A 14,612-nucleotide genomic window follows, 5' to 3' on the forward strand; every position below is an offset into this window, starting at 1 on the left:
GAAATTGATTCAGCCAAGACTGTTTACCTAAATAAATCCAATCCGATCCAATCCAATCCAAGACGTGGATGAAAACCAAATAATCAAGACTGTACCAAATTAGGCAACCTTTTTGAATTCCTTATGTGCTTGGAGAAAAGTCTAGAAAGTTATATTTCTTTCCCATCAGAGGTTGCAAATCATCTGGCTAGAGAACCAAGCAATTGCTTCATCCCTCAATAATTCCAAAATGTTGTGCTGTGTCTTTTATTAACACAGTTCTCAGCCTGAGAATGTGGCTAGCATATAAAGGTTTCCATGAGAATCAAACCAAGCACCTCTCCCATTCCCAAAATTGCAATAACCATTACCACCAAGGCACAAAATTCAACGTTAAAAATAGCCAGAACTGAGGTGGGAAGCAAGTTCTGCCATAAAGGGAATGAGCCTTGAACAAAATTTGAAAGTGGCCTAGTTCTGTCCATGTCCCCTTCTTATGGTAAATGTACATATCTGGACTCACTAGCAACCTTCTCACTCACCCGATGTTCGTAAGTGGTCTCAAACTCCAAGAAACGACAGATGTTGATGGCCACGGAGAAGACGATCAGTCCAATGATAGAAAGAGTGCCTGTGCAGTCGGATGGGGTTCTAAGCGGGTGGCACACTGAGACATAGCGTTCAATTGCCACCGCTAAGGTGCAATAAATTGACCCTAAAATTGGAACAAAGAGGAACGCGTTCATTTTGAGTTTGAGTTTTGAGGGTAAAATTGAACCACACATTCTTTGTGTTTCTATAGGACTATGCGTGNTTGTTCATGTATGTTTGTAAAAATCAAAAGAAATTGAAAGAAAACGTGAATGATGACCATTTCATGGGAATAATTCTACTTGCCCAAAGCGAGATTTCGCGAAATATCTTTGTCCCTTTTCCACCAGCGTCAGCTGACCTGAAAAGACGCTCATGCGGTGCAGCTCCTGTTGAGCTTAAGCATTCTAGTTATGGTTTTCTATGGTGGAGACTTAGCCTTACTCACCCCTCGCAGCCACCCTGGATTCAAACTCATCAGCTTCCGAGGACTCGGGCAAGCCCTCCCCCTCCTCAGGTGTGTTCTTCAAATCCATGAATGACAGTCCGGGGTAGCAATCTTAAACTTCACTAGCATTCTTCAACGCTTTCCCAAACAAGGTTGCTCTTGGGAAAGACCGGTCTATCACGGAACATATGTTTTCAAGTACTCTATTCGAATTTGAATTTCAAAAAGTCGACTTGGTCAGTCCCTTCTAACTTGTTTGCCCTTTCATGGCCACTTGTTTGAAGAGAAGCTCAATTTTATACATTCTGCAAAGAAAAGTGATCTTTACTGACTAAAGAGCCCTTTGTTTTGATCAAGGTTTAACCACTGAAAAGAGACCAAAGAGGACTGAGAATTTATATTGCACCTTTAAAAGGTAGCCATTGCAGAATGCTACTCAACCCAATTAAAAACAGCGCCTCTAAAATCGGAAACAACACCCTAACAGTCTTTCCACGGCCAATCTGAAAAGCTCTAACAAGCCTGAATAGAAATTTTATGAATTTTCAAGATACAAGTACGAAAAATAGGGTCTTTATTGAGAAATGATTCGCAAGAGAAGAGGGAGCAGAATTTTTTGAGGGTATCACTGAGTTAAACCGCATTCTTAAAAAGAAATTGCTAATAGATGAAGCAACAACAAGGCAAAATAAAACATTTGAATCAGCTTCCGCAAATATGCCTAAATATTTGGACCCCATTTATAATTTTCTTTTTGGGGACCATGGAAGTCTGGCTTTGACTTACGGGAGATTTAGAGTCCCACAGCTTGCCTGACAAGCCACTAATCAAGGTCCAAAATTGGCACAATATGAACAAAAAAGAAGCTTGAAATAGCTGTATGTAGTAGGTACAAATGGAATGAACCAATGCAACAGGGCCGATTTAGAACTAGTTAGTTTACTTGAAATTTGTGGGGCGATGCTTCGGAAATGCACACACCATAAGGCTAAGTCTCTGATGTTCTTTTGCAATCGCGTTTGTAAAAACTGACTCTGAATACCGTGTTTTATATCAAAAAAGAGTACTTTGGAGTACAATTTAGTCTTATGCTGACTTATTCCTTATGTATATTAAAGAAAATCAGTGGAATGTTTTGGAAAGATTTTCAAATGTGCCATGACAACAAGTTATGGAAGGGGCCTTCTCTGAAGTACTTCAAAAAAAAGTATTTGTCTGAGCTCAGAAAAAAAGCAGATACTCCAGTAAACATTCAGAGGGCTGGCAAAGCACCGCACTTCACAAGTGAATTAGCAAAAATCAAAAGATGCTCAAAGCAGTTGCTCCAACCCCAATCCGTTTTGTGTGCATGAAAAGGTTGTTTGTTTTCATTTTTTGGATTCAACCTTTTCCAAGCCTTTACTTGCAAGTGACCGTGTATGAGCAAGGCAGTCTTCCAGAAGAGACAAACTCGAGAGTGATACAGTGTGTCTCGAAATCGAGTTCCCCTCATGAATTTACACTTCTTCAACGTTACCTCTGTTGCAAAAGATTCATTTAAACAGCTTTGAACAAACTAAAGAATAGTAGCCGCCTTACATATCAACCAAGATCGGCTTCATGTTTGAAATTATATTTTCACTAAAATACTTCGTTGTTTCGGGCCTCCCGTTTTAAACCCTCTTTAATGTCTAGGTTTGGTATGCAAAATGACTTTCCAGGTCATAGCTAATAGCCTTTGGGAAGGCGGATTGGAACTTATCTTTGCTCAGCAACTCTCCACACTTTTATCCAATCGAAAACCTATGAGTATACCTCCACAAGGAGTTAGTTACTTTGACGCTCGAAATTAATCTCGATGCCTAAAAAACGGTAAAAAGTGGGGAGACATATTTTAGCTGAAACTCAAGAAAAGTCCTATTAAAATGCATCCAATCGCATCAGATATCGTATTGAGCTTGGCATGGCTACCCAGGTAAGCAAAAGCCAAATACGTTGAACCTACGCTAACAGTTTTAGAGAAAATAAAAGAGGAGGAACTCAATTTCGATACACACTGTATATTGTGACAAGTGCATTGAAGAAGATGTCGTAAACTCGTTATTATCTCGTCAAAGTTTTCCTCTCCAAGACTTTTTGCGTCACAATTCTTGATTTCTGCTTCGCACTGACATATATATTCGTTTTAGCCAACATCTAAAGCAAGAGGTCAAAGAGAGAATATCTTTTCATTCGATATTCTTTGTCAAAGGGCCCAAAAAGACTGTCTTGAGACATGCTCATGGTGAAGTAGGAGGGAATTTCTGAAACGGAATCCTCAATGTCAGAATGATTGAGTCATGATGTCCCATTAACTATGCATGCCAATCTTTGTTCGTGTCTAAGTGACATCATCCGATGGAGCACCATATTTTAAAGAAAATGGAAATGACGGTTTTTTATGCAAGTTGGGGTTTGAAAGCCCGAAAAAGATTGCGTCAATCAATTGTTGAAAAAAGTGATAAAGGTATACAAACTCACAAAGGTTTCATAGAATGCCTTTCAAGTGAGATAATTGATGCACATAGTTGAGATTTTCAAAAGATTTTCCAGCCATGTTACAAAATTTTACTCCGAAACGATGACGTCAACTATAGTGACACACTCACAAAAGCAGTCAAGATTAGGATCGATTTTCTTATTGGCAAAAAATGGTTTTAAAAAAATATTTACTCAATTGAGCTCTAAATTCGTTATCCAATGAGGTTTTGTCCCCTTCTTGCAAAATTCACGTCTAAAATTTATCAGACCATTTGCTGACTTATGAATCATTGATAAAATCCTTGTAACACAAAATGACTGTGTTTAAAAGTGATGACTTGGTATCAGATCAACAAAAAGTACTACATTACCAGTAAGAGAAATTTGGGCAAATGGAAGGACGACGGGAACAATGTATGGAAACACGCCTTCGCTGTAAGAATTGGAGAGTAGAGGGAGGCTGAAGAGAAGGAGGTTGAATATGATACACCCAATGTCAAACGAGATCAACGTGACTAAAATCTGTCGAAACATTGGCTTGAGGTCCATATCACGCCGACATAGGACCGCAATCGACAACATGTTGCCTGAAAACGAAATTGAAACAATGTTAGTGTGTGTGAAATGACGGATCTGTCAAATCTGGAGCACAGCTATGATTCGCATCCATGGCCGTAGATGGGATTTCTTCCCCCTTCTGTTTGAGGGTTTGTTTACCGATAGTCATATATGAAACATTTGTAACTTTTATCTTTTTTCATTGTCACATGATATCTGATACTCAGACTAGAGCTGACGGATCCAACAAGACCTTGAATATTAGGTTGGTCTGGAATTTTCACCAAAAAATGTGTCAAAAGAGGGCAACACAATTTGGCACCTCAGGTAAAGGGCATTCAAGGCAAAATGTTGTGTGGTACTAAGATCGTGGGCATTTTGAAGAGGAATAACTTGGTCAAATTTGTATTGGGATCCAATTGAATTTTTAATAATCCAGTGAGCTGGGTTACAAGTTAAACAAAACGTGGTCTTTTTGTGTATTTATGTCTCTGTAATAAAAGTACTCTTTGCTCCAACAAGCTGGCGAAATAACTTTTTTCGGATTTCTTTGCCGCTAATGGTAAATGGAATCATCCCCAGAAGTTCCAAATAAAACTAGAGCTGATATATTTCATCCAGCACTATAATTATAAAACACCTGATCCACCGACGAATTAGAGTAGGCGGATCTGGCTGGACCTTGAATAAAAAGTGATAAATTACAAATAAAACATCTGGACCGTGCAACTTGGCTGGGCATCTTGTCTATACTTGTGCTCCATAGAATAACGTCAGCTGTTTGTTGTCCCCTCACTTCTTAAGTAACACTCTTTTTCCGTTTGATTTAGTGGGCCTTAGGGTCGGAGGATTGAGCTTCGCAAAGCCAGAAAAGCCAGCCATCACATCGTCCATGGTTCCCGGTAAACAGTAGCATGATTAGGAGTGCAGATATTTAACAAATTAATAAGGTCTATTAAGCCTTCAAAACGGCAAATAAGAAGTAGCTGAAGTGGCGAGTAAACAAAAACATGGCCATTTAATTGTAGATAAACCCAGCAAAGGCAAATAGACCTAAACATGGCACATTCGGAAATTCGTTAATTTTGAAAAGAGTCACTTTAAGTTGAAGCTGAATAATTCTTCAAAACCTATTCCGCTTCAAAATTTCTTGAGCAACCATCAACCAACCTTGGCATTAAAAATGACCTGGGGAACGTCTTCATGCATGAGATACATTATGTCTTGTCAAAAAATCTTTTTGCTGGGTAAAGACCATGTAAATTGACACGTTTGATCTTTTCATCCTAGAAATGTTTCTGAGCACAACATTTTTTGGTAAGTTTGGTAAAACGATCCTTTGTAGGAAGATCGGAGATTAGAATCGATCCGTGGGCCTCGCTCGGCACTGACCGCAACGTCAATCTTCCCTAACCGTGATTTCCAAGGGCTTGAAGATATTCTCAGATGCATATTATCTAACCTAATCAAGCTGAGTAACACGAGAATTTGATATAGAAAATTGATATTTTTTTTAAAAAAAATAAAAAAAAAAAAAACCAAAAAAAATAAAGAATTTTTTTTCATCAGACATTATTGTTATGTTCTCAGTGTCCAAATTGCCACATTGTAGATTTGGTAACATAACGTTCATACGGCATAAGCACATCTCGTTATCCTGGTATGAGTTACTGAGAATATCTTATTTTAGAATACCGATATTTCGAAATTCCTAATGTAATAATACGAGAGTAACTTGGCTTTAGTATTACAAATGCTCTGGATCAAGCCAGAGGTTAGAAATTTACTTCAAGAGCGCCTCTTTCACGGGTAAAGAGTTAAAAAATGAAAAACACCAATACGTTTGAGAATGATGGTTTTGCTTTGGATTGACTAGAGTTTACTTCTCCCTCTGTGATGTTCTTTTACAAGGCCAACCAGGTCAAAGATGGGCCCGGGTTTTGTGAAGCTTTCGCTCAGACACTCGGGCAAACATTTCCGGACAAAAAGGACACTTCAGGTTCTTCTCGTGGATTTTCAAATGAATGTTTTCCACATGATCCTTCATATCTTGGATGTTCCTTGAAGAGAACTGTCCGCAGATTTTACACGTTAACTTCGTCTTGATCTTTGTCAAAGCGTCATTGGAATTAGGTTGATTGTTGTTCAAACGGTCCCCTTTCTGATCCGTAGCGTTGGTATCGGTGGTTTTTGCATGTCCACACAACTGTTCAGCTTCAATCGGATTCTCTATTAAAGTCTTTGGCTCATCGGTTGGTTTAGAAGGTCCTAATGGACAACCCTGTCGTTTTTGGGACCTTTTCACAACAGGCCAATGGTTCAAAATGTTCATGTGGTCTTCTAGGATTTCCTGGGCTGAGACCTTGAACGAGCACCAAGTACAAGCATAAAATGAAGAATCCATTTCAAAGAGATTTGAGAGACAAATGCAAAGTCACACTGATACTTCCTTCAACTTGTTTGCTGATTTGTTTTGATTGGAGATCATTAGGCTTGCTACTGAATGAGACTTTTTTAGGTCAATTAGTTTTCACAGACGTTTCACAGAAGTCTTCATCATTTTAGACGAGACGAAAAATCGAATCAAAAGGCGATTTAAAGCCTAAAACGAACAACAAAGGTCGTCGTATTACAATAAGCTGAGAAAACACATTTTATCTGCAAATGCTTTGGGATACAATGAAGAGAGAATTTCTTGGATTAACTTTGCCCAAAAATTAATAAAAAGAGAATAATTGATAGATTTCGAAATTTGTCACATTTTGCTATGCCTCAGTGAAAACTTCAAACAAACAGGAAAACTTAGTTCAGCAAACTGACTCGTTGAATAACTCTTAAAGAATGCTGAAAAGTAAAAGTTGAAATAATGCGTTTTGAGCCCAAATTTCAACGATTAAGTACATGACTTTTCGCAGATTTTCTTGAGTTCAAAACTGTGCCTCATTTCCTTTCCCACTTTATTTTGGTAAAATCCGGATTTTCAAAAAAGTGTTCATTTGTAGGATTTAATGTTGCTAAAAGAAAAGTCAGACTGCAAAGTCTTTCAGCCCATTTACGATGAGAGTTCAAATTATTCTTGTCTTTTAGTGAAGCATCGAGAATCTGAAAGACATTTTCCGTTCTGAATTCCAACGAAGACATCAATCAATGACACAATTCAGAACCTAATTGTATTATAGCTTTAGATAAAGCACTCAGAAAAGCAACGAGAACCCTTCGACTTTCAAGTGACCAAAACCCAAGATAGTTAAGTTAAAGTCATGTCTTACAGCAAAAAGTTTAGAATAAATAAAAGACGGACCAGAATAGGACCAAAATGGTAAAGGGCCAGAAATGTGCATAACATTGAAAAAATGGTTGCCAAATTGGCAAAAAATGGCCAGAAGAGTCCCCCAAATCTAAATTTTGTGAAAGCTTAGCCTTTCACTGAAATGACTCTAAAATATGGGAAAAAATAGAATATGGAAATGAAATTGAAGAGCAAGGTAGTTTATCCCAATAATCCGGGCATAAGTGATAAAAGAACCGAAATCAATGCATTCCATTGGCGGGCAAAACGCCCGACTAGCTTAGTGAAGGTTATGTGAACCAATATAGTCCAATTTCGAAAAGTTAATAATCAAGAGGAAAGGAAAAAGTCAATCAATCCATTTTGATTTTCGGAACGCAAGTTTAAAGTCAATTACTTGCCTTTTTTCTATCAAACATGGATTGCATTACAAAAGGTATCAAAATGAATCATAAACATATATATCATTGTGCAAACGCTTCATGCAACAAAGCTACTTCTCCCCAAAATCTGCTTTAGAAGATTCAAAAGAATATGTACCATACACAACAAAATTCTCATCCAAAATGCAACGAATAGTTTCACATGGCCAATATTCCAAAACACATGAAGAACAGACTTCGAATGTCTTTAGAATTTGTTTTTGAGGCTAAATCAATCACATCATATTTTAAAGAGCTATCTCAGCACGGTATCTCAGCACAATAATATAAAGTTTTTGTACCAATGCCAAAACTTCTAAAAACAATATGATAATAACGATCTGAGCTCCTTTTAAACATGTGTATTTCGCTAAAGTTGTTCCTTTTGTCTCTTTGACAAAGAAATACATATCTAGATGTCTTGGCATTTGAGCAAACACTTAACTAGAAAATATAACCACCGTGTCAGAGTAATGGAGTTGTAAGATCTCCAATCTTCACAACACGGGTTTGCCTTCCGTTTAAACTCACCTACAAGTCCGATAATGCCCACGATCAGCTGAGTGACTCCTTCAACGAAAAATCGGGCCCCTTCAATCCACTTCTGATCCGCATAAGAATACGTGGAATTGGGTGGTCCACCGACCTCCGAGGTCATATTATCGAACATCTTGGTTAGAATTCACTTTCCTAGAACGTATAAGAAACAAAAGGTTACAACCCTTGAACTATCCGATTTCTCCGTCTCTTGAGAAGTTCCTCATGGGCCTTGGCAAATAAGTATGGTGTTATCTTTCATAGATGAAAATCTTCGGTCTGAGAAGTTGTCTCTTTCCGTCAGGGAACAAACTTGAGAACAAGTTTGCACAAGAGTTTCTTACATGTTACTCTGTCACATGCGAATGCTAAAGAAGGAACGGGCTTCAGACAACAATTTTCACTGCAGAGGTATCCGTTAACATCAACTAAATTTGGTTTTCTGTTTTCAAACTTTACGTTGCTTGCAACTACAAAGTAACCCTGCCACCAAAACAAAAGAAAACCTAAATTTACTATGGGCGATGAAATGGAAGCGAGGGAGAACTTATTCAATTTTAATGACATAAGAGTTAAAAAAATCAGGGTTTCCTGTTTAAGCATACTTTGGCCAACAAAGTTAGATTGATTTGTGAAGGATTCGTTACAATTGTTGCAAAGTATGCTTTAACAGGAACACCCTGATTTTTTAAGTTTTCACTTAAATGTTGAAGGACTTGTTTAAAAACCGAAAAAGTACCCTCATATGGTTGAAATCCACGTTCCATATTTTGTACAATTTTATAGATTCACGAGTTTAAAGCAAAAATGATGGTCAGAATGCCTAAATCTTGGAATGCCACATAACATAATTGTGTCAGTTTCTTTTGAAATGTGATCGTGATGTCATACATTTAGTCTTCTTTCGAATAGAACTAATTCCATTCTGAATTACTTGCAATTGTAATTTTAAACGCAACAGTTTAAAAACAGAATAAAAGAGAACATTTTCAGCGAACATTGTTATTGCATGTATTTGGGCATGTGTGTAACCAATATTTGAAAATGAATTCCCAACAAGTCACGTCATGCTTGATAAAATATTTGGTCTAATTTGCCGCTTCAAGGCATCCCTGAACGTACTTAAACGCGTAGTTGGTTAGGTGGGGTATTGTTTGCCAAAAACGCCCATGATCGCATTCAAAATTCAACAGAGGTTCACCTAACATGTAGAATCATCGGAGAGGTACAAGTAAAATGTTATACGAAGGAGGGATTGTTTTCAAAACAAGCAAAGCCTTAAGGCTCTTTAAAAGCTTGTAGTCCAAAGAGCTAAGTGATGGCTCGTCTATCACTCAGGGTTAGGCACACATCCGGAGTAGGGCAAAGACCATGGAGGCATTTCGACAAATAAAGAAAGAGATATATTTTGTATCATTTTGGTTGGGACGCTAGATGACTCCAGGGTCTTGAGACGATTCCAATAATTTATGTAGACGGCTCGCACCCGCAATATTTCGCCAGAAACTCTATTGCACCTTTTGTAATCTTTTTTATCTAGCTGTTGAAACTAACAGGGATCCACTTCTTTTTTCGAAAAAATGTTTTTCGAAAACTCTGTCATTTTGTTTTTTTATCCTAAAATCTGTTAACACCCAAAGCCCGAAAAATTGTTGCACATTTTGAATTTCCCGCCCTTTTTAACGCGAAATTTGGAATTTGGCATAAAGGCAAACATTTTATGTACGTTTTTTTTCTGTCCAAGCCAAGCCTCTTAGATGGGATATTCTCGGTACTCGCAACAATTGCTCTATTGAATTTCATATTGTCATCAAAAGATACATTGAATTATTCATGTCTGCTGAAAGAAAATTTCTGTGCCCAAGCAAAGTAGTCAGAGAGAACACAGATTATATGTCCTCTTACCTATTTCGACCCCGTTTTTCGAAACTTGGAAAAGGACCCATTTTCTATGCGGTTTTTTTAAGTTTTGACTTTTTCGAAAAAAAAAATAATTCCACGAGGAGCCCGGGTACAGAAACCGGATCAGGCTTTCGTCCCCGCGACACTGCAATAGCTTAACAATTTGGGGGTAAGCCATTAGAATGTTTAATTTCGTCTCAGCCAAAGCCTCAGATGGCTTAACTCCTCTAACATCCCAGTGCCAAGTTTCTCTTGACTCTTTCACAGGCCTTTAACAATTTATGGCCAATAACTCTACTCAGAAGACGCCTTTTGAAAGACCCTCTCCGAGTGGCCCCTTACTATATCCCTATATTCAGAATAGCGGATGGGTGTTTGTGATGCATAATCCGAGTCTGAGACTGATGTGGTCCTAGCGGTCATAGCCGCAGACTTCTAGAGATGTGGGCATTGAATGAAAACGCATGTTTCTTTGTTCTTGAACCATTGACTTTATCGAAACTTAGTACAAGGAAGGATCACATAACCTTGTTGAAAAAGTGCACTTGGCCATGTTTCAGCCCAAAACTGTGTAATTGAGCACTGTGTATGTAGTAATCACTAGATAAAATTCGAATTTTCAGCCTACTCTTGGTCAGCTACACAAGTTTTTGGCAACGTAACTTTAAGTAGATGGTATAAAAATGACTAACCTTCACTTGAAGAGATCTAAGTTTCCTATTTTATGATTTCTTTTCGAAAATTAGCATAGAGTTGCTATGACCAAGAGCAAAAGAATTTGACTGGAAGCCCGTTCACAGTCCTTATTTTTAGAAGCTCGTGTCCTATCCAAGGACTGCTAAATGATTGGCCATGAGACTTGTAGAATAGAAATATAAAGGTTGGTCAAATGATCCATCTATGCAGTTATAATCTCTAATTGAATGGTAGGTGAATGAAAAACTTTCCATCAGAAGTTAGGAAACCGAGCTTGCCAAAATTTGAAGGTGGGTAAAATATTGCGTATTAGTCGATTCATTAAAAAAGAATGCAGACCATGATTTTGAATGATCGATAATGACCTTGAACTTACTATTCACTTACCAGGTATCGATTTCCCATCCCACAGACAAACATGCCCCAAATCTAAGTTGCCCGTACTTCGAACAAACCAGTCACTTTCAAATTTTCAATCTGATTATTACATTTTTGACGAGGAAGAGCCCATTACCCAGCTTTTCGATCCTGGAGTTTGGGTTTCTGAGTGTGTTTTGTTTCTTGACCATGATGAACATTGAGTTGATCACAAGGAACATGATACTTTTTCTTGATATGTTGTATGTGCCTTGTAACGTTTGAGACTTCTCCTTAAAAGAACGTTGGAGAAGACGTTTTCGCAGGGAATTGATTTTTTTTCTTTTGCGGACTTCCTTACCTCTATTGAGAAGGGAATTCCCAGCAGTTCAAGACGAAAAATTATTCATTTTACCGAACTTCTATTTGTATATATTATTTGATCGATCAACGAATTAGAGTTGGCTGATCTGGCTAACCCTTGAATATAACCTTGATAGGGAATTAAAGTCAAAAACTTGATCATCTCGGCTCAGAAAATAGGTAAAGCTCGAGTAAGAGTCCTCTTTTCAGGGGCCAAAAGACTCGAAAAACGTAAGTCGTTTCCTAAGATCCGTTGGCAGCCTTAGTTTTGTCTTTCAAAAGATGAAACTTCAGCTCAAGTCGTGGCCTAAATATTTTCCCTTAACCCAATAATCGGCTGCCCACCCTATCTTCACCACCTGGTCTATCTAAATGACAAAGAAAAGGTTCTGAAAGAGGTTCCCATCTCATTGGAAATCGTGATTCGAAGCCTATGGTCAAACTTTGGTTGCAATTAAAGATGCCAATTCCATAGATATGAGCTTCCATTCGGTACCGTTATTAGACCGAACTCAACGGCAAGAACAAAGGCAAATGAATGAATCCATCTGATCATTCCCTTGAGGTTTGGCCTTTACCGGCTTTGAATGGGCCTCTCTAAATCAGCTTTGAGTGGAGCCAGACTAATTTGGAGTGGCTTCTTTTATTCCATTAACACGTGGGACAGAACTCCTATCGGGAAAGAGTGTATACTGCGCCTTCATAATATAAAAGAAAAGCAAGCGGGGGGTTAGGGCAATAAATTGCATAAAGTTGCATGTGCAAACTTCAAAGGCAGCTCTCATTCTCAAGATAGTCAAGGTGAAAAGCAACAATCTAGAGCTGTTGGAGTCACGTACATTAGTGCACACGAATTCCAAAATGAATATATCAGATTTAGTCCTGCTCTCGCTTCAACAAGCAATGTGGAATAATTAAGTGTTGTGTAGGTAGTGAAAACATTTGAGGGGATACTAGTTCCTTCATTGTATATGGACTTTAATGTTCTTTTGGACAAAGTGACACTTGTCGGTTGCAATTTATGACGACCTTCTTAGTTCTTTCGCGATAAAAAGAGTAATTATTCGCCCCCTGCCCGTGTTCATAAGTTTATAATTCATTCTTGAAAAAGAAGTCCCATAAATATTTACTTTTGGTAATCTTGGTTATTTGCATAGTCTTTTGGGCATTAGGGGCAATAAATGTTTTTTTTTATTGACTGATCACTGAAAGTCCAATTTTTTATGACATGCATTATCAATTTCATTCTCCATCGAGGTATGGTTAAAGCAGGTTTTTAAAAGAGCACACATCTAATTGTCGAATAGGCACACAAAGAAGTGTCAAGTCAAAATAGTTGGTATAGCACTCATATATAAGGGAGTTCCATCAAAGTCCCATATAATTTTTAAAGTTTTTTTGGTGGATCATGAACCTTTTCACGTTTACGTTGTTGGTAGAGACTCATGGAAATTGGATAGCCAAGAAAAATTGTTTTACTCGAAAGTCTAGGATATGCTTCTCGAAAGAAAAGCAGGATCCAAGGGATCCAACAACACTGCCAATTTCCTCTCCTGCCTACTGCGGATGGTGAATCCGAGAATTGGGCTTCATCCTCAATGGGAAAACGCACCTCCCCATTGAGTTAACGAGGGCTTTCGTCGAAGGTGATGGATGCTCGTTCACACTCTTCCCAAAGATCAAAGACACGCATACACCCGGATGCAAAAAGTTCCAAAAATGGATTGGATGCCTGGAGCAAAGCTTACTCGAAAATCTTTATGGGATCAACTTTGAGTTTGGCGTTCTACAATAGAACCTGATTATTATTAAGAATTTGTAAGATTTAAGCTAGCCCCCAATGAGCCTATTTTAGAGATTGTGACAGCTTAACATTTCGAAACTATGCAAGCATATTTTGCGCATTGGCAAAAATCTGACATGCTTAGCCCACACATAACCTCTGAAAACGAGCCTCTCCAGGCAATCTACATCGACCATAGTGCGACGTGTGGGTGGTGAAGATTGAGTGGACCCGCATGACAAGTGCCAATTTGCAAATGAGTTTGATGAATGCATTGCGAACTTGATATCTGTCGTGAAATCTGATGCGGGTCACGTAATTAGCAAATGCCTCATTTACATTGATAGCTACAAGTCTATGCCATATTGAAACATATGGAATATCTAGGTCGAGCTTACAAGTTTGGAATGGGCTCAAAATGTCAACATTGGCATGTTCCATAGAAAAACTGCTTCAACCTGAGCCAAAATCGGGTTTGGAGTTTGGGTATCAAGATCGAATAAGTATTTAGGAGAAACGCTTTCTTCCTTCTGTTTGTTGTTTGGTCTAAAAAAAGGCCATTGAATGGATCGTGACCTTGAAATCAAATTATCCAGTTAGACTCGATTTTACTGGAAATCGTGCCGGCATGGCTTTTCAATTGATGCCTTTGGTCCCTTCAAGCCTCAGTAAAAATGACAAAGGTTTCTGGAATCTTGTTTTGGACAAGATTGGTCTATTACTTAAAGAGATGAATGAAGGTTTCAAGGACTAACTCTCCCCATAGAGGTTTCATTATTGGAGGGATACAATTTCCGATCATAACCCTCCCCATTTAACAAAACGAAATCAAACTGGAATTCGGCGCCGTTACGTCACAAAACAAAAGCTAAATGTAAGCAATTTGATTAAACACTGTAGGACAAGCAATCTCAGTCGGTCAAAGTAAGGAGGCAAAGAAGGAAATGGTCATTTTCAAGGTCAAAGTTTTGGATGTTTAGGTCAATAATTTTGTCCAAAAATGTTACTACGATATGACATCTTGGTGGCAGATCCAGAATCAATCACAATTAGAATCCTATTCGCATCACACTCAGGGTAAGGGGGAAAAATCGTTCAGACCAGAACATAAAGTTTAAACCAATGTCCTCAGTTGGCTTTTGTACTGAAAACTTGATGACTGCCTGAATATTAGAAACTCCAAATTGC

The 14,612-nt window shown here is 38.2% G+C and overlaps 1 protein-coding gene across 1 annotated transcript in view; it reads right to left on the reverse strand.

The window, feature by feature from the left end:
• The window catches only part of LOC131881660 (FMRFamide receptor-like), a gene marked incomplete in the record, with an annotated part of 56,719 nt that overhangs the window by 13,179 nt on the left and 28,928 nt on the right, over nucleotides 1-14,612 (reverse strand). The window contains 3 exon segments of the mRNA XM_059228587.1: nucleotides 523-694; nucleotides 3,889-4,104; nucleotides 8,318-8,476. Of these exon segments, the coding sequence (XP_059084570.1) occupies nucleotides 523-694; nucleotides 3,889-4,104; nucleotides 8,318-8,456 (527 nt within the window).

This window comes from Tigriopus californicus, chromosome 6 (assembly GCF_007210705.1).
Source record: "Tigriopus californicus strain San Diego chromosome 6, Tcal_SD_v2.1, whole genome shotgun sequence".
Lineage (NCBI taxonomy): Eukaryota > Metazoa > Arthropoda > Copepoda > Harpacticoida > Harpacticidae > Tigriopus > Tigriopus californicus.